The 18,702-nt window shown below is 42.4% G+C and overlaps 1 protein-coding gene across 4 annotated transcripts in view; it reads right to left on the bottom strand.

Annotated features, from left to right (window-relative positions):
- KAT2B (lysine acetyltransferase 2B) overlaps positions 1 to 18,702 on the bottom strand; it is a 103,965-nt gene that overhangs the window by 48,140 nt on the left and 37,123 nt on the right. For all 4 annotated transcript variants that reach the window (XM_060638567.3, XM_060638569.3, XM_060638571.3 and 1 more), the window contains exons 3-5: positions 7,700 to 7,845; positions 2,940 to 3,032; positions 1,422 to 1,603 (exon numbers count right to left, since the gene is read on the bottom strand). In XM_060638567.3, coding sequence (XP_060494550.1) covers positions 1,422 to 1,603; positions 2,940 to 3,032; positions 7,700 to 7,845 — 421 coding nt within the window. The remainder of the gene's footprint in view (positions 1 to 1,421; positions 1,604 to 2,939; positions 3,033 to 7,699; positions 7,846 to 18,702) is intronic.

The following is an 18,702-nucleotide window of genomic DNA, read 5'->3' as shown; positions in this document are numbered from 1 at the left end:
GGAATACCTCTTGAACCAGGCTTGATGTGTCTATAAAATATAAGAGGGAGTCAGGAGCCTCAGTAGGTAGAGCATACGACTCACCATCTCTAGGTCATGAGTTCGAGTCCCATGTTGGGTACAGAGATTACTTAAATAAATAAATAAACTATAAACAGGGGAAAGTACAAAAAGGTAAATAAAATGGATAATTCAAGTCACTCTCTTACTTAAATGAAAATAAATGTAGTCATCCTGTTTTGTGTGGCCCATGTTTAAGATTTTTTTTAAGTTAATTCTATTATTCTGCAATTCATAAACAATAAAAACAAATTCCCACATTAAGGAGAAAATGTGCAATCCAGGAACATTTGCACAGTCTGATGTCAACCAACAGGGAAACGGATGGGTTAATTATAGTACATCAACCCAACAGACTATAGTGTAACCAGTAAAATATTTGATATGATGTTAAGTAGGGAGACATAAAGGATGCAAATTCTATATATTTTTTCATTCTAACTAATATAAAATATTATTTAAAGGGCAAAGACTGGAAGACAACTTGTATAATGATATTAGTTCCATCATGGTTCTGGGACTAGGGTGATCATTCCTTCTTTATAAAAATTCTTTACCACTATTATACTCACGGTCATTGTTCTTTTGTTTTGTTTTTTTAAATGATTGAGGTTTCTATATAATAATTACAGAGTCACAGTATGGTTATCTAGATCACTGATGTTCAATAGAAATATAATGCAAGCCACATAACTGATTTAAAATTTTCCAGCAATCTGATTGAAAAGGTAAAAATAAACAGATGAAATTAACTTTAAAATATCTTCTTTAATCGAATATATCCAAAATATTATCATTTCAACATGTAATCAGTACTCATGAGGGGCGTTTGGGTGGCTCAGTCAGTTAAGCTTCGGACTCCTGATGTCAGCGCAGGTCGTGAGCTCACGGTTTGTGGATTAGAGCCCCACACTGGGCTCTGCACTGTGGGCACAAGTCTGTTTGGAATTCTCTCTCTCCCTCTCTGCCCCTCCCCCGTGCACTCTCTCCTTCTGTCTCTCTCTCTCAAAATAAATGTAGTTTAAAAAAAAGTTCTCATGAAATAGTTTACATTTTTTTTAATTTCCTATTTTTTGTTTGTATAATCTTAGAAATCTCAATGCTAGCCATATTTCAAGTGCTCAGTAGCTCCATGTAGCCATCAACTATCATACTGGATAGTATAGGACTAGGTGGTTTGGATCTCTCACCCCCCAAAATATCGTGATATTAATAAAAAGCTACATTCTAGAAACATTCTCTCTGAATTGACGGATTACCACAATAACTGGGCAACCCTCGGCTCACAGACACAGGCAGCAATTATACGTCTGCAACAGGCTCTACAAGGGCCAAGGGAAAGGAACTGATCGTCTGATTACCTTGTGTAGTTCTCTTTGTATCCAGAAATATCATCATTGGGAGATCTCAGTCTTCGTTGAGACGGTGCCTCCAGATGCCAATAGTTGATGCGGTTTAGGAACATTTTTGCCAACTCAACTATCGTTTGCCTTTCTTTGGCTGGCAGGTGACTAAACTTGTACTGCACAAAGTTATTCACACCCTTAAAAGGAGGGAAGGCCATTTATTCATACAGTTATGCGAGCATACTAATTCTGAACACCCACACAGCACCATTGACGGTCATTAGCAAGAGAACAGACACTTCTCTACTCACAAAGCCTCTTCCTTTTGCCTATTAGAAAACAGGAATGCCCAGAGGGAACTGCACCACAGATCACAGCGGATGAAAAGCGACAAGACAGAGAAGCTGTGAGTTGCTATTCTGTGCCTGCTGCAATCCTCAAGCGTCACAGAAAATCAAGCTCACAGACTGAAAAGGTCAAAACCTTTCAAACGATAAAATAGGACTATTTTGTAAATTAATTCTTCCTGCACTATCCACATAGATTATATACGATGAGGTTCTTGGATAAACATTATGTTTTTGCATTACCAAAATTTGAATCCAAAGGCCACCAGCACGTCTTCCATTGAACTAAACCAACAGAATTTAAACTCTTCACTATCACTTTTTTTTGGCAAGCTTACCAAGGGAAAAAAAATTCTTATTCAGAATTATGAGCTTTTAAAAGAATCTGTGGATTCATTTAATCTTTCTGCAGAACACTCCCATCTAATCTAATTTCAAATAAAAGAACAATGAATTCTTGTTTAACAGAGTTTGGAGACAAAATAAAATTTCTTCTACTGAAAACTGACTGATAAAAATACATTTATTTGTACTAGGGACTCTGATGTCCTATCTTCTGTAATCATTCTCATTAAGAAATTCAGTCAAGAGAATCTAAGATTTATTTAGCCAAACAATGATAGGCTAAAAAGTGACTCTGACGAGGAGTAGAACACCTCACAGAGAAAGTCTATCCATGTCAACAGATTCCCCAAGTAAACCAGTTTCTTTCCAGGAATCATAATGTAACAGAAAGTCAATTTCTGGATGCAAAATCTCATTTCCTATTTGTGCTTTTTGCTTGACTTACAATGTTTTTGACAATGCTCCTGAATTCCCTCACCTCAACAGGCTTTTTCAGATAGTGACAAATAAGAGGACAAAGACTTAATTTTAAAACATCAACACCAAAACAGAGCACATTCCGTGTGTTCTTGTGAACTACATGTTCTTAATTTTTTTCTTCCCCAAACACACAGTGAATTCTGAGTATACAGCAACCGTAAAAGACAAAAGCTAGATCATTTATTAAAATAAATATTCACTTGTGATGCAAAGGGTCCAAAACAATTTCTCCATACTCATCTCTAAGCATCTCTAAGCTGGGTATAGAGGATGGAAGGAAGACGCATGTAAAAATGCAAAGATTAGGTTTGTTCAGCCTTAGAGCAATAAAAAAGGGCTTCTCTCTCTTTTTTCTTTTTACCTGTTCAATACTAGGTTTTTCAAATGGGGGTTTCTTCTCCAAAGAGCCTTCAACCACAGGTTTTCCTCTTTGTAAAATAGACTTTCTCAAGAGCTGCAAAAAAAAGAAATCATTAAGAAAAAGAAAATCAGTGTCTCTCTCTCTCTCTCTCTCTCACACACACACACACACACACACACACACACACACAGACACATACATAGCCTCTGAAGGGAAGTAACCATATTCTAATTATCTTAACTACATGTAAATAAATCCTTAAATCAGTAAAAATGGGTGACTACCAGGTAACCCAAATTTGCCTTCACACCCATGACCAGAGCTATGAGAAACTAAGACCCCTTTCATGTTCTGTGCAGACTAGCACAGCAGCAGTAGCCACCGGGACTCTCTCTCCGACTCATTTCCCTTCTCCCCACTATTTCCAGATTCCACTGACCCAGAGGCCTGGCGTGCAACACGCACATTTTGCACATGCCCACCTAGGCCAATGCAGGTGCGCTCAAGAGGGTTTTATTTAAACCGCCGAAAGGCAGAGATACATTCTGCACAAGTATGGCCAGGGGAGAGGGATGTCTGTAGCTCCCATATGTCGTACGCATCATCTAGAGCCCAGGCCCTTCGGGAAGGAATTCTCTAAGGCTCTCAATTGGCAACTTTCACTGCTGCGGTCTTTTCTCATTTCCTTTCCATCCATAGAATGCAGGCCAAGTGTTCTGGCATCTCAATGCCCACAAAACAAAACACTGCTCTTAATCCTTGCCACTGGAATTTAAAGCCCTCAAAGAGCAAATATCAGAGAGAAAAGGGAACACAGAGTCACTAATCAAGACCTAATTTGAAAATAAATTTGGTATTGAAATCCTTTACTTTCAACCTTTGCTTGAATCTTTCATAACATTTACATGGGGGCCAGTCATCACATGACCACACATTTAAGTTAAATCTTTCCCTCCTTTCTCCACTTACTGCCTCTTCAGTGGAAACAAAACACAGCAACCATTCTCCCAGGAGTTAATGGAAACGGACAAATGGCCAAGGTTGAGGATCACCATGTGTTCCCCCTGGGCCATGTTTTGCAAGGGCCTCAATTCCTTCTAGGGGTGCCAATACATTATTAGCATGGGACATTCATTGATCTTTTCAAGGGATTACGCCCATTTTTACAAAAATAAGTCTGCAAAAATAAGTCACTATATCTGTTTCTAAGGACACGGAAAGCTTGATCATAAAATCTAAATACAAGTAAATTCCCGCTGCCTACTTTTTTTACCCAGTTAAAATAAGACCTCTTGGGAACGTGGTCCACTAGGGGTTTCAAAACGGAGATAAACTAACAGGTTGGGGAGTTGCTGAATCTCAGTTTCTTCATCTACAAAAGGACAGAGCTGGGATAAGTGGGCACATGAAAGACATTTAATGCTAGCATCAAGCATTTGCATCCTTACTTTTGCCAGGCACTCTTCACAGTTCTTTTTTTTTTTTTTTTAATGTTTATTTTTGAGACAGAGAGAGACAGAGCATGAATAGGGGAGGGTCAGAGAGAGAGGGAGACACAGAATCTGAAGCAGGCTCCAGGCTCTGAGCTGTCAGCACAGAGCCCCACTCGAGGCTCTAACTCACGGACCGTGAGATCATGACCTGAGCAAGTCAGACGCTCAACCGACTGAGCCACCCAGGCGCCCCTTCACAGTTCTTTATAGGTCTTATCTCCTGGAATGCGCATAACAACCTTTTGAGGCAGGTGCTGTTACGGTCTGTACTTTACAGATAAGGACACAGGGAGAAAGACCCGCCCAATGTCACATTTCCAATGTGACGGACCCAGGGTTCAAACCCAGACAGTGGACTTCCAGAGCCACATTAACAGGGTCGAGATACACCCAGCTTTATGAGGCAGCTTTTCACTGGGTTTATCTTCAACATCTAAGCCTGAGGTTTTTAAGATGTTACTCAAATGTGTAATACATTTCATTTTAATTGAATTATTGAGACATAAGACACAGGAACTGCCTTTCAAAAGCTAAGGGATGGATGATTTATTACTTATTTACCCAAAAAAGGACTCTGGGGGAAGTGGGGGAGAATGCTGAATAGTTGAGGTTTCGTTCCCATGGGCCAACATATTTGCACTGTTGAAGACGAGGGAGGTGAGAGAGAGAAAACGTACTTCAAAGCAGAGCAATGCTTTCTGGCCTATTTGGTTAGTTATAAAGGGAATCGAGAGGAGGCTGGCAGGATGGAAACCTTGACACCACCTTCACTTCCAGCCGGCAGTGGGGGCTGCCAGGGCACTTCGTTCCAAGACAAATAATAGCGGCAGTCATGCAGACGTTGTTTTTCTTTGACGAAGATCTTTTTCCAAAGAAGCTCTAAACAGCATGACCCTGCCAGGCTTCAATCTGGATGACTCAGGCTTCATAGCCATGTCAACAAGTTGTCACCTGGAGTAGCCTAGTGCCTGCTAATGGTAGTGGGGGATTCAGCTGTTTGTCCTCTTTCTGCCCACCCCGCTCCTCTCTCTCTCTCTCTCTCTCTCTCTCTCTCTGTCTGTCTCTCTCTCTCTCTCTGTCTCCTCTCCCTCACCTCCCATTAACCTTTTTAGAAGTAATATCCCCTAGGGGTGCCTGGGTGGCTCAGTTGGTTGAGTGTCCAACTTTGGCTCAGGTCATGATCTCATGGTCCGTGAGTTAGAGCCTCGCGTGGGGCTCTGTGCTGACAGCTCAGAGCCTGGAGCCTGCTTCAGATTCTGTGTCTCCCTCTCTCTCTGCCCCTCCCCCACTTGTGCTCGGTCTCTCTCTCTATCAAAAATAAATAAATATTTTTAAAAATTAAAAAAAAAAAGGATATCCCCAAAACCTAAAAATACAATTCTCCTATCTATCTATCTGTCTCCTATCTACCCCAAACCCCCATTAGTACTCCCCCCCAAAAAAGACAAAAATAAATAAATGAGAAGGGAAAATTATGTATCAAGTAAATTCACATTAAAAAAGGGAGTGTGGTGCCTGGGTGCCTCAGTTGGTTGGACATCCAACTTCAGCTCAGGTCATGATCTCGAGGTCAGTGGGTTCAGGCCCCACGTCGGGCTCTATGCTGACGGCTCGGAGCCGGGAGCCTGCTTCTGATTCTGTGTCTCCCTCTCTCTCTGCTCCTCCCCTGCTTCTGCTCTGCCTCTCTGTCTCTCAAAAATAAATAAACGTTAAAAAAAAATTTTTTTTTAAAAGCTATGGGAATTGGGCACAAAATTTGCAATGAGATTCCTAGCAGCCAAAGCAAAAGAGGGAAGTCAGTGGAAAATTTTCCTATCCTTATCATATGAAATGAAGCACGGTGCTCATTAAAAGAGGCAAAACTTGGGGCGCCTGAGGGGCTCAGTCAGTTAAGTGTCTGACTCTTGATTTGGGCTTAGGTTGTGATCTCACAGTTCATGAGACAGAATCCCACATCTGGCTCCATGCAGAATGCAAAGCCTTCCTGGGATCCTCTCTGATCTCTCTCTCTGCCTCTCTCTCTCTCAAAATAAACAAACATTAAAAAAAGGGGGCAGGGGGCAAACCTTTCCTGGCTACAAGCTCTGAGTATACTGTTTTGTTTGCTGTCTTTGTTTTTAAAAGAATCTTGTAAGTATTAAATAATACGACATAATCAACACTGCCTCAATAACAAGGTGTTTTTGTTTTTAATTATTTCCTGTCAGCCCCCTTTAAAAAATGTCATTTTTGGCAACCTGAACTTTTTCTGTCTGTTCCCACCACTAGTTCCTCTCCCACACTGTCCATCCTGACAGCAATCAGAAACTGGGGAGACAACGGTCTGCAGAGAGGGGACGGATGTGACCCAAATGCAGCTAAGGCAGAGCCACAAGGAAGCAGCTACAGGGAGTGGCAGCAGGAATCAGTGACTGGGGTCAAGGAGACACAGAGGACAGTGGTGAGGTGCCCAAATCTGGAAATTCTTGATTCCTCCCCTTGAAGTGCGAGAGTCAAGGCCCTGGTGCCACCCTCCAACCAGATCTCCTCCCACCTTCCCCTGGCTCACTGGGCTCCACCACACCGGCCTCCTTACTGTTCCCACATCACATCAGACTCACTCAGTGCACGGCCTAGACGGCGGTCCTTCTGCTGCCTGGAAAGCTCTTGCCCCCAGCCCTTTTCGGCAATGGCTCCTGTCCCCCAATTCAGGTTCCTGCTCAACTGTGGTCTCCTCAGAAAGGCTTTCTTAACTACCCTTCCTCATTATCATGTCCCCCCACCCACCACCCCTGCCATTCTGATTCCACTTACCCTACTTTGTTTCTCTTCACAGCACTTATCACCACCTGCAAATATATTATTTACTGGTTGATTGTCTGCCTCTTCTACTGAAATGTCAACTCCATGAGGGCAAGGACTTTGTTTTGCCCACTGACCTATCCCTCATGCCTACATGAGTGCCATGCACAGACCAGGTGTGCAATACAATATCTGGATGGATGAATGGATGGGTGGATGGAAAGAAATCCATAAGCATAAGCAAATAAAGATATTCAAATCTGCATACAAATATGAAGGCTCTCAAGGAGAGTGATGTGTTCAGCACATGGCGGGTCACTTTAGAGACTCCCTCATGAAGAAATGCATGCTTCCACAGACTCTGCGGGCGAAACATACCATGAGCTGAGAACCTTCCCACCCCCGACCTGGGATACAGAAACGGAGCACATCTGAACAATGAGAGAGAGAGAGAAGAAAAGCCTTCTTAAAAGGGTGAAACCTCACCTTAAATAGATAGAAATAAACTTGTTTGGTGTCTGCATCTTCTTCCCTGTGGACGCAGGTAAAGAGATATTCCACATCCAACACTATTCCCAGGAGTCTGTTCATCTCTTCCTCTGACACGTTTTCCAGGTGGGAAACGTGGGCAGCTGAAGACAAAAATCGAGGGAACATATGTGACACGGGAGCTGGAGACAGCAAACGTTGTTGACTTTAAAACAGAAGGGTCTCTCTCTAAATCTCCGGGGACCCCAATGCATTAGGTTGCACTGTAAACAGGGGAATTTCTGAACTCCTGAAAGACCTCAGTCTTCTCTCAAAGTCAACTTAAAATTAAAAGACTGTCAACTTGCTGAGCCCTGGCCTCCCCCTCCAAGACCCAAAGTGGGCCAGCAGCTAATGTGTTCTAATAAACGTATACTTTAAGATCCAGAACTTGTCGGCACCAAAGTCTGGTCCTCATAGTGTTGAATTCTTTTTTTTTTTTTAATTGAAGTAGAGCTGATGTGCAACGTTACATTAATTTCAGGCGTCCAACGTGGTGATTCGACGAGTCTCTATGTTACAGTATGCTCAGCAGCCGTGTAGCTATCACAAAATCACCGGCTATATTCCCTGTGGTATACCTTTGGTTCCCATGACATGTTCATTCCATAACTAGAAGCCTGAGCTTCCCCCTCCCCACTTCACCCAATTTGCCCATCCACCCAACCCCTGTCCTTTGGCAACCACCGGTTTGTTCTCTGTATTTATGGGTTTGTTTCTGCTTTTTGACAGTGTTAAATTCCTATGTTTCCACATAAGAATTCCTATGTTTCCCCATGCCTGTGAATAGTTCAGTGAGCCAAGAATATCATATTAGTGTAAAAACTGAATAACGGCCCTTTCCCTTAGCCTTTCTGAGCAATGCAATGAAATCTCACTATCGTTGCAGCCAAGTCCCAAGACCTATTTGAGCTTCAGATTCAATGCCTTCCACGGTCAGGCCCCCAAACGCATTTTTCCCACCTTTGTTCTCTGTAAGATCTCTAGTTAGTGACCTAGCCACTGACCTTCTCTCCCATGCCCCTGTCCTCTCTTCTACCCAAATCCAGTCCATCTATCAAGGTTATTGCATTTAATCCTCAAACCATCCCATGAATAGGTATTAGTCATCCCATCTGACAACTGGAGAAACTGAGGCTCAGAGAGAATGGATGCTGTTTCATCCAATGTCACTTAGCCAACAAGGCAGAGCCAGGGTCTAAAAGTGAAAAATGCTTGACCCAAATTCCAAATTCCCAAAAAGCACACTTTTTGTTGATTAGCTGATTCACTTCAAGTCCTTCCTCACTTGCAAAGGGTCCTCTAGGTAAACCACTCAACCCCTATCCCAGGAGCTCTCCTGGGTCAGGATCCCCTCTCTCATCTCTGCATCCCCAGCATTTATCACTATGCTTGCCACAGAATAGGCAATGGCACTTTGAGGGAAACCTCTTGGGTACAGCTCTTGGCATGCTGGCTTAAAAATGAAGTGTTTGAGATCATTTTTAAAGAGAGACTAAACCACGTAGAAGATTTCCCTTGCCTTCTTAAAGGAGATGGAACTGGGGCGTCTGGGTGGCTCAGTCGGTTGTGCATCCGACATCGGCTCAGGTCATGATCTCACAGCTCGTGAGTTGGAGCCCCGCGTAGGCTCTGTGCTGACAGCTCAGAGTCTGGAGCCTGCTTCAGATTGTGTCTCCCTCTCTCTCTGCCCCTAACCTACTCGCATTCTGTCTCTGTCTCTCTCAAAAATAAACATTGAAAAAAAAAATTAAAAAAAAAAAGAGATGGACCTAAAGATTATTGAGGAATACTTGTCAGGTGTCAGGCATGGGTCAGTCTACCCCAGAGACCATGGTGCTCTTGTCATTAATCCACGAAACTCAATCATCAGACTGGGACAGAGAACGCTGCTGGTACCCTCCCCTTACCACTTCAGGTATACCTTCTGGCGTCCAATTACGGGCAGCTCCATTTCTCTACCTAAGGGCTTTTCCAGTCATTGTAATCTGCTCTGCCATCCACCTGCCCCTCAAAAGAAGCCCTTAACCCAAAGCCAAGACATCCGCCTATAAATAAATACCCCAGATCCCTCATCCCTCAGGCTGAATAACTGGCTCCCAGATTTCCCACTCCCCACCCAAAATTAAGTAGCAGTTGCCCAAGGTGGGAGCTGGCTCAGTAATTCACCCTCTCTTGGCCGCTTTTTCCTCATTTCACCCTTCTACTCCCCTAGCTTCATGCCAAATAAACTACAGGCATTCAAATCCCTGTCTTAGGATCTGCTTCTGAGGGAGCTCAAACTAAAATATGCAGTCAAATGCATTTTCAGAGACTCAAGAGGATTAAATACCAAGAGGCTGAGACTTGTAAATTGTCCACAAGGAAGCCAGATTAAAGAACTCATAATTAGAGAGGCAGAGGACACCCAACTTTCCTTCCTTTCTCACGTGGAAAAATAATGGAAAGGCAGAGTGATGGGCCCAAGGTCATGGACCATTGGTAAATCAGCGTGATGTGCACATAAGTGTGCGTGGTGTGCATGTGCACGCACATATGCACCCCATAGAATACTTTTAAAGGTAAGAGAAGAAGGAAATTTGTTTATCTGTCTGCCTTAGGTACTGTGGAATAAATCTAATGGATACATCTAAACTAGAAAATGCCAACACTGTATCATCACATTACCAAATAGAAAAAGAGTAACCAACTAAACTATTTCTCAGAACTTAAGTAACTTGTATCGTAAAAAAAAAAATTACAAATATATATAGGAGTATAAATAAAACATTAATATTCAAATCTATTACTTCCTACTTGGCTATCCAACATGTGACTTCATCATTTCCTAAAAGCTACCCAAAATTAGACTTCCTTTTAGGTATAATGTTTGCCAGGTCACTTTTTTTTTTTTTTTTTTTTTTTTTTTTTTTTTTTTTTTTTAAGTCTGTGCAAAATTTTCCTTGAGGTCAGTCTGGAGCCTTTGGGACACAGGCCTCATTCTGAAGACAACTAGGTCAAAAATTTTATGTCAGTTATTTACAGAAATAATTTTACTGAAAACTGCTTTTGCCTTGTAATGTTTAATTGCTTTCCAGTGATAAGCTATGAAAGCAATCGGTTTATAACATAACATCAATTCCTTCAGATTCTCCACCATACGAAACAATCTAATTAAGGTGCTAAGATAAGTGGGTTTAACTCATAGAAGTACAAGCCATGATTTATTTTTAAAACCAGTGGTTCACTTTCTTTAAGCCACAAAACACTTAACCCAAATGAATTCTTCTTCTTTTTTTTTTTTTTTTTAAGTAGGCTCCATGCCCAATCCAATGCCACTCTTGAACTAATGACCCTGACATCAAAACCTGAGCTGAGACCAAGAGTCAGATGCTTAACAGACTCAGCCACCCAGGAGCCCCAGCCCAAAGGAATTCTTAATCAGAATTAGAAAAAGTTGCTCTGATTGAAACAGAAGTTAGAGGCATCTATTATCAGAAGGGGGACTTGGGGGCATCCCCTCCCCTTGTTGGGGCTCTACAGTTTGAAAACCACTGTTTAGAACCATCATCCAGCATATTCTGAAAAAGAGACATTAAAATGCTTAAAAAGTAAGACCCGAGGAAATTTCTTTCCTTCTGATTCTGCCCATAATGAAATCCATGATCTCTCCTCAAAGCTCTGTGTGTAAGCCAAAGCACAAAGGACTAAGGAGCTGAAGACTGGGAGGCCTGTAGGTTAAATGGAACAGCAAGTTTCCCAGAAGGAGGGAGGGAAAGGGGAAAGGCTATGCCGGGCAAATGGGGCTAACATTTGCAGCACAAGAGGGTAGGTATCTCTTCCTCTGAGAATAAGGGTGGGTGTGGGGTGAAACCAGCCCCCAGATTCAGGCGAGCTTCCTCACTGTCTCTCAGAGTAACCACTTTTCCCTGTCCCTACCTTGCTGGTCATTGGGATCTCAAGCCTAGAGTACCAAAATAGCCCCAGACTGTTTTCTCTGCTCCCAGGATACCCTTCCTAAAACACCACTTTCTTCAAACAACCCCTTCCCTACCAAATCCAAAGACTGACTCCTTGCGGCTGCTGACCAGAAGTGGACAGGACTTACTCAGGAGCCCACAATCAACCCCAACCCATGCAAACACCCAGGTGCACTTCACTCTAGCTACAAAGCTAAACTATTTACTATACTGATAATCAACTCATATTTAACTAAAAACAGTCACTCATAATTGAAAATAACCCTTCTTTCAATTTGGAAAGCAATCTGTGCTTCAGTTTGGAAGCACATTACTAAAAAATAAAAATAAAAGTAAAAATCTGTAAACTACGTTGTACAAATCTATAGCAGTTAATCTGCCACAGAACTCGTAAGGCTGAATCATTGCTATTTAAAGCTTTTGTAGGGGCCCCTGGCTGCCTCGGATGGTAAAACATGCAACTCTTGATCTCAGGGTTGCAAGTCTGAGCCCCATGTTGACTGTAGAGATTACCTAAAAATAAAATCTTCAGGGGCGCCTGGGTGGCTCAGTTGGTTAGATGTCTGACTTCAGCTCAGGTCATGATCTCACAGCTCTGTGTATTCAAACCCTGCATCGGGATCTGTGCTGACAGCTCAGAGCCTGGAGACGGCTTCAGATTCTGTGTCTCCCTCTCCCTCCCTCTCTCCCTCTCTCCCTCTCTCCCTCTCTCCCTCTCCCCTCTCCCCTCTCTCCCTCTCTCTCTCTCTCTCTCTGCCCCTCCTCCACTCACACACTCTCTTTCAAAAATAAATACACATTAAACAATTTTTAATAAAAAACTAAAATCTTTAAAATAAACAAATAAAGCTGTTGTATATGCTCCCTAGTTTAGCTTCCACCACCAGGGAAGTTTGCATCAATGTAGACTCTCAACTGTGAGAGCATAATGTGCCTTCCCCCACTCCTGCCTCCAGTGAAGAATCATTCTCGGTAATTAAATTAGCCTTTTGAAAATTAATGAGTCCCCCACTGCTTTGATTTGCATTCACTGAAATGCCCTTGGAGGTGTTTGTTTTTCCGTGTTACTGGCCATTTGTATTTGTTCTTTTGAGCACTATTCATGTCCTCTGCCTGGTTTTCTTAGGATGTTGGTCTTTTTCTCATTGCCTTGAAAGAGCTTTAAGTCCTTCATGTTCATTGTAAATGCTCCTGGATTTTGTTGCGGTTTGGGGTGGGTTGTAAAGGAATCTTAAATTTTTTGTAAAGTCAAATCTATGTTTGGCCTTTCTTTAAGGCCTTGCTTGCAAAGGTCTTCCCTACATAATCTGAAGATGACAAAAATGTATTTTCTCCTAGCTCTTTAACAGGTTCTTAATTTATTTTATTTTTTATTTTAGAAAGAGAGAGCAAGCGAGAGGAGGGAAGGAGAGAGAAAGAGAGAGAATTTCAAGCAGGCTCCATGTCCGATCCCACCACTCTGGGATCACGACCAGAAACCAAGAGTAGGACACTAACCAACTGAACCACCAAGGCAGCCGAACAGGTTTGTTTTTAAAATATAAAACATTCCTCCACCAAAATGTCAACGTCATAAAAGACAAAAAACAAAATAATATAGAAAAAAAGCTGAGGAACTGTTCCTGATTAAAGGAAACTAAAGGGACCTGCTGTGAAATTATAACTTGTAATAAAATATATATATTTAGTCTTTGTCCCCTGTCCTGGCACAGTGCTTTTTCCTCCCCACCCCCCACTGTGCTTCTAAAACCCTTGGAATTTCCTAAGTAGTAAGAGCAACAATGCGAAAGGAGTATCTTTTGTTATTCATAACAAGTCCTCTGCAACCACACCTGAATTTAAGTCACTGACCTTTTAGAAAGTCCCTATGGATGGGGGTGCTGATTGCCAGGGGAACCAAATAAGTGACTAAGGGTTGGAATTTTCAGTCCCACCTTCTGTACCTATGATGGGGGTGGGGAGTGGTCTGGAGGCTGAATTAATCACTAGTAGCCAAAGCTTTAATCAATCGTGCCCATATAATGCAGTCTCCATAAAAACCCCAGCTGAAGGGGTTTGGAGAGCTTCAAGGCTGGTGCACACAGGAAGGTGCTGGGAGAGTAGTGTGCTTAGAGCTTCGTGCTACTTTCCTCCAACCTCTCTTCCAAATGGCTGACCCTGAACTATAATCCGGTGGGGTTTTTTTTAAAATGTTTATTTATTTATTGAAAGAGAGAGAGAGAGAGAGAGCGCGAGCGCCTGCACAAGCAGGAGAAGAGGAGACAGAGAGGGACACAGAATCCCAAGCAAGCTCCACACTCAGTCCAGAGCCTGACACAGGGCTCGAACTCATGAACTGTAAGATCACGACCTGAGCCGAAATCATGAGTCAGATGCTCAACCAACTGGGCCACCTGGGCACCCCTGAACCACTAATCAAAGAAACTGTTTTCCTGAGATCTGTGAGTCACTCTAGAAAATTATCCAACCCCAGGAGGGGGGCATGGGAATCTCCAGCTTACAACCAGTTGGTCAGAAACACAAGTGAAACTGGGACTTGCCATTGGCATCTCAAGTGGGAGGAAGGAGGGGGACCGAGCCCTTAACCTATGGGGTCTGTACTGACTATAAGGCCATTAGCGTCAGAACTGAGTTAAGAATTGCGAGACAGCCTGTAGTTGTCCACTGGAGCGCTAGAGTATTGCTGATGAGAAAAACCCCACACATTTGGTGCCAGAAGCGTTCGGGAAGTATTGATTGTGAGCAAACTGTTTTCCTTTCACATGACAACTAAGCACACTCGTGATTCTAGACTGGGTGCTTAATGTGAAGGACAATATCAGTTGGGGTCAGCTGATAAAAGTAGAATACAAACGTAGATTAAAATATTACATTAATGCTAAAATATACTGAAGTTGGTAACTGAACTGGAATTATGTAAAAGAACGTCCTTATTTTTAGTAAATACACATTGTAGTATTTAGGGGGAAAGGACCATGATGTATATATATGCAACTTATTTTCATATGGTCCAGGGGGGGGAAAAAATGTATATACAGATACACACAGGAGCCCCTGGGTGGCTCAATCAGTGAGGCCTCTGACTCTTGATTTCAGCTCAGGTCATGATCTCATGATTCGTGAGCTCGAGCTCCAGTCGAGCTCCACTGACAGTGTAGAGCCTGCTTGGGATTCTCTCTCTACCCTTTCTCTCTGTCCCTTCCCTCATGCATGCATGTGTGCTCTCTCTCTCTCTAAAAAATAAATAAACCTAAAAAAATACACACAAACTCAAATATGTGAGTCTCTATGTATATTTATACATATATGAGAGCCAATAACAAAGGAAATCGGGCATAAATCTGAAGTAAATCTGAGCAAAATCTATAAGGGATGTCCTTTGTTACTAGTCTAATGACTTCTCTCTAGGTTTGAAATTATTTCCCAATAAACGGCTTTTTAAAATTCTTTCATCCCCACCGCCACCCCTGCCAAAAAAAAAAAAATCTTTCATTCACTTGGAATTTAATAATCAAATATAAAGGACCCTGTTTTCATTCCAAATAGTCTTCCAAGGACATGGCACAGAGCATCGATATAATTTTCCAAAATTGGCCAACCCTTTACTTGTGGGAAAAGCTTGCTCTTTCTGATAGGCCATGGCTTCCCCCAGGGTCCATCGTGTGCAGAGGACAGGGGGAAGCAGAGGGAAGGTGTGAGCCAGAAGACTGGGGGGGGCAGGGTCTGCTCTCTTCATGTCTCTCCAGGAGGATGTACCTTGGCACCTCTCAGTGCAACACCCAGGGTGCCCCAGAGAGACCTGCCAAAGGCCTGCTGCCAAGGATCACGGTGCAGCTGTTGCCTTGCTGGGAACAGGAAGCACACTGTCACCATGTGCTGTGACCCTCTCTAAGCTCTGGCTCTGTGCATCACTGGCCTGCACTTCTCTTGAGGACAGCCTGCCCGTCCTCACATGCCCTGCAGTGTGAACAGGCAGCAGCTGGGCGGGCGGCTAACATGTCTCCGCTCCCTTGGACTGGAAAGAAAGCAAACAGCACAGCACCCGTAGCGTTTGTAAGCTGTTCAAATATATTTTTTTTGCTCATGGGAATTTGAGGTCAAAGCTAGAAGAGGTAAAACAGATTCCTTCAATGAAACCTTCTGAATAAGCACCTTCTGCACTAACGTCTAAAAGTTTATAATTTACAAGTGGTTTCCTCTTTTGTAATCTCAGATCTGGATGGAGAAAAAGAGAAGTTTAAGATTAAGAGCCCTTTAGATGAGTTCAGTCCAACATATATAGAATATAAGACACATATATATATGTAAGTATACTAGCAGCCACTTTTAAAAAGGTGAAATTAGGGGTGCCTGGGTGGCTCAGTTGGTTAAGCATCCGACTTCTGCTCAGGTCATGATCTCACGGTTCGTGAGTTCGAGCCCTGCGTCAGGCTCTGGGCTGATGGCTCGGAGCCTGGAGCCTGCTTCCGATTCTGTGTCTCCCTCTCTGCCCCTCCCCTGTTCAAGTTCTGTCTCTGTCTCTCAAAAATAAATAAATGTTAAAAAAAATTAAAAATACATAAATAAAAGGGTGAAATTAATTTATTAATACATTTTATTTAGCCCAATATATACATTATTCAACATGCACTCAGTGTAAAAAATTATTAATATTTTGCATTCTTTTATAATACTAAGTCTTCAAAACCAGGGTGCGTTTTACACTTTCAGTGTTTTTCAATTCAAGTTAGCCACGCGTGACTAGTGGCTACTGTTTTGGACAGTGCCGGTACAGATTTTCAACTGTGAAAGCTCCCCTAAATGCTACCAGCCATTTTTTAATATTAAGGAATTCAGTGAGTGCTTATCAATGAAGGAATAAGCCCAATTATGCCCAAGGAACTGAATATATTAGGAACTAGAGAAAAAGTACTTAACCTTAGTCTACTACAGAAAGCCTACAATACATTATTATATAGTTATATATTATATAATCATTTATTATATATCTTAGATGTATAATTAAGAATAATTATAGTATGCAAGGAACATTGCAGTACAGCTCCAAGAGGCCTTTATTCTTTCCACCAAGTTCCAGACAAGTCAAACCTTGGGGGTGAGCAGGGTTCCCCTGGAGGAGAACGAAGGAAAGGCACTGCGGGTGTTGTGAGCCTCTGCATCCACAGTAGAGGTGGGAGAAAATAGAACCTTCAGAGGGGCGCCTGGGTGGCTCAGTCAATTAAGAATCCAACTTCGGCTCAGGTCACGATCTCAAAATGTGTGGGCTTGAGCCCCGCATCGGGCTCTCTGTTATCAGCATAGAGTCTGCTTCAGATCCTCTGTCCCCCACCCCGCCCCCGGCCCCTCTCTGTCCCTACCCAGCTCATGCATATGCATGTGCTCACAGGCTCTCTCTCAAAAATAAATAAGCATTAAAAAAAAAAAAAAAAAAAAAAAAAAAAGACCTTCAGAGAACATGGACCAGCCTGGTAGCCAAAATGCAGCAGAGGCGGGGCAGGCAGTGAGGGCTAGATGCCAGAGGCCCAACAATCCTCAGCGAGAGCTGAACTTCACTCTGAGAATAATGGGAGGCTCAGAGGGGCTAAACACGAGAACGCTTAGCTCAAATTAGATCTACTTTCTTGGGACGCTGAGTGCACAAGGATGGAGCTGGGGACTCCAGGTGCTCCTGCTACAGAGAAGGAACCTGAATTCAGGGAAAGCTGAAGGAGGCACAGGCGAGAAAAGCAACAGGAAGGACTTCATGACCCAAGGAAGGTAGAGAGAAGTAACTCACATGAACTGAGCAGAAAAAAAATGACCAGATGTATCTATCCCCTTAACTCCTACTGTATACCAGACTCGCAGCTCCTGACAACTCTGAAACCTATGTGTAAAAGACAGCATTAGAAACACAAGGGGGCCTGGCTGGCTCAGTCGGTGGGGCACGCGACTCTTGATCTAGGGGTTGTTGGTTTGAGCCCCACGTTGGCTGTAGACATTACTTACAAAGAAAATCTTTACAAACAAAACCAAACAAAACAAAAGGGAGAACACCCAGCCAGAGAAACATGCTGACTTGACCCAGATGGCTGGGTCCAGTGTGCCGGGCCCCCTATTTCTATCATTTGGCAGCTACACAGTACATACGTAAATGGGAACGAGAAGTGATTAAGTGGTGGAGGTCTGTGCAGTGTGGGAAGGCTGAAGAAAATGTGTTGGGTCAATGATTTACCTGTGATTTAAATGTCTGAATTAGTCCATGAGGAAAACACTGGTAGTCCCTTCATACCTCATGCTATTCAAGAAAATAAGCTCTAGTGTAATTGGTTAGTGCCAGTCTTTACTTTCCTTAGAAAGTTTCCACTGTAAATAAGCAAGTAAGCAGAGGTAACCATAGTAAAAAAGAACTGTCAATTTCTACCACTGTAATGTTTAAACACGAGTGTATCTGTGTGATGTATGTGTCTTTATCAGGAAAAAGTGATGGCACGGGAAAAGTAACCAAAAACCTCCTATTTACAACTGCAGAAAACTATCATTAGTCAAATTTAATAATCAGTGTATCCTGGCAGAGGTCAGAACAATGAACTTCAAAATGACAACAAAAATTCCAATTGTGTTTGATCACAATGGAGCATTTCCTCCTTCCCGATCATAGAAGCAGACTGCTATTCAATCAAATAAGCAATCCCCAAATAAGGAACTTTTATTAATACTAAAATAAGGAGAAATGTTTGGGCCAATGAAGTGCTTTGTTAAATTTTTGTAATCTGAACTTGACTGTCCCAATCTCAAATGACAAATAATTTCAGACAATGGACTCGAATGTTGCCAGGCCAGCGCTATCCAAAGGAAATATAATGTGAACCACAGGTGTAATTTTAAGTCTTCCATTTGGAAGACCATTTTCCATTGGAAAAAGAAACAGGTGAAATTAATTTTAATAATATATTTTATTAACCCAATATACTTAAAATACCATTTCAACATATAATCACTATTAATGAGATAGCTCATCTT

The sequence above is a fragment of the Panthera onca genome, chromosome C2 (genome assembly GCF_046562875.1).
Source record: "Panthera onca isolate mPanOnc1 chromosome C2, mPanOnc1 haplotype 2, whole genome shotgun sequence".
Classification (NCBI taxonomy): domain Eukaryota; kingdom Metazoa; phylum Chordata; class Mammalia; order Carnivora; family Felidae; genus Panthera; species Panthera onca.
Note: the sequence above shows the minus strand (reverse complement) of the source record. Positions and strands in the feature narration are given on the sequence as shown.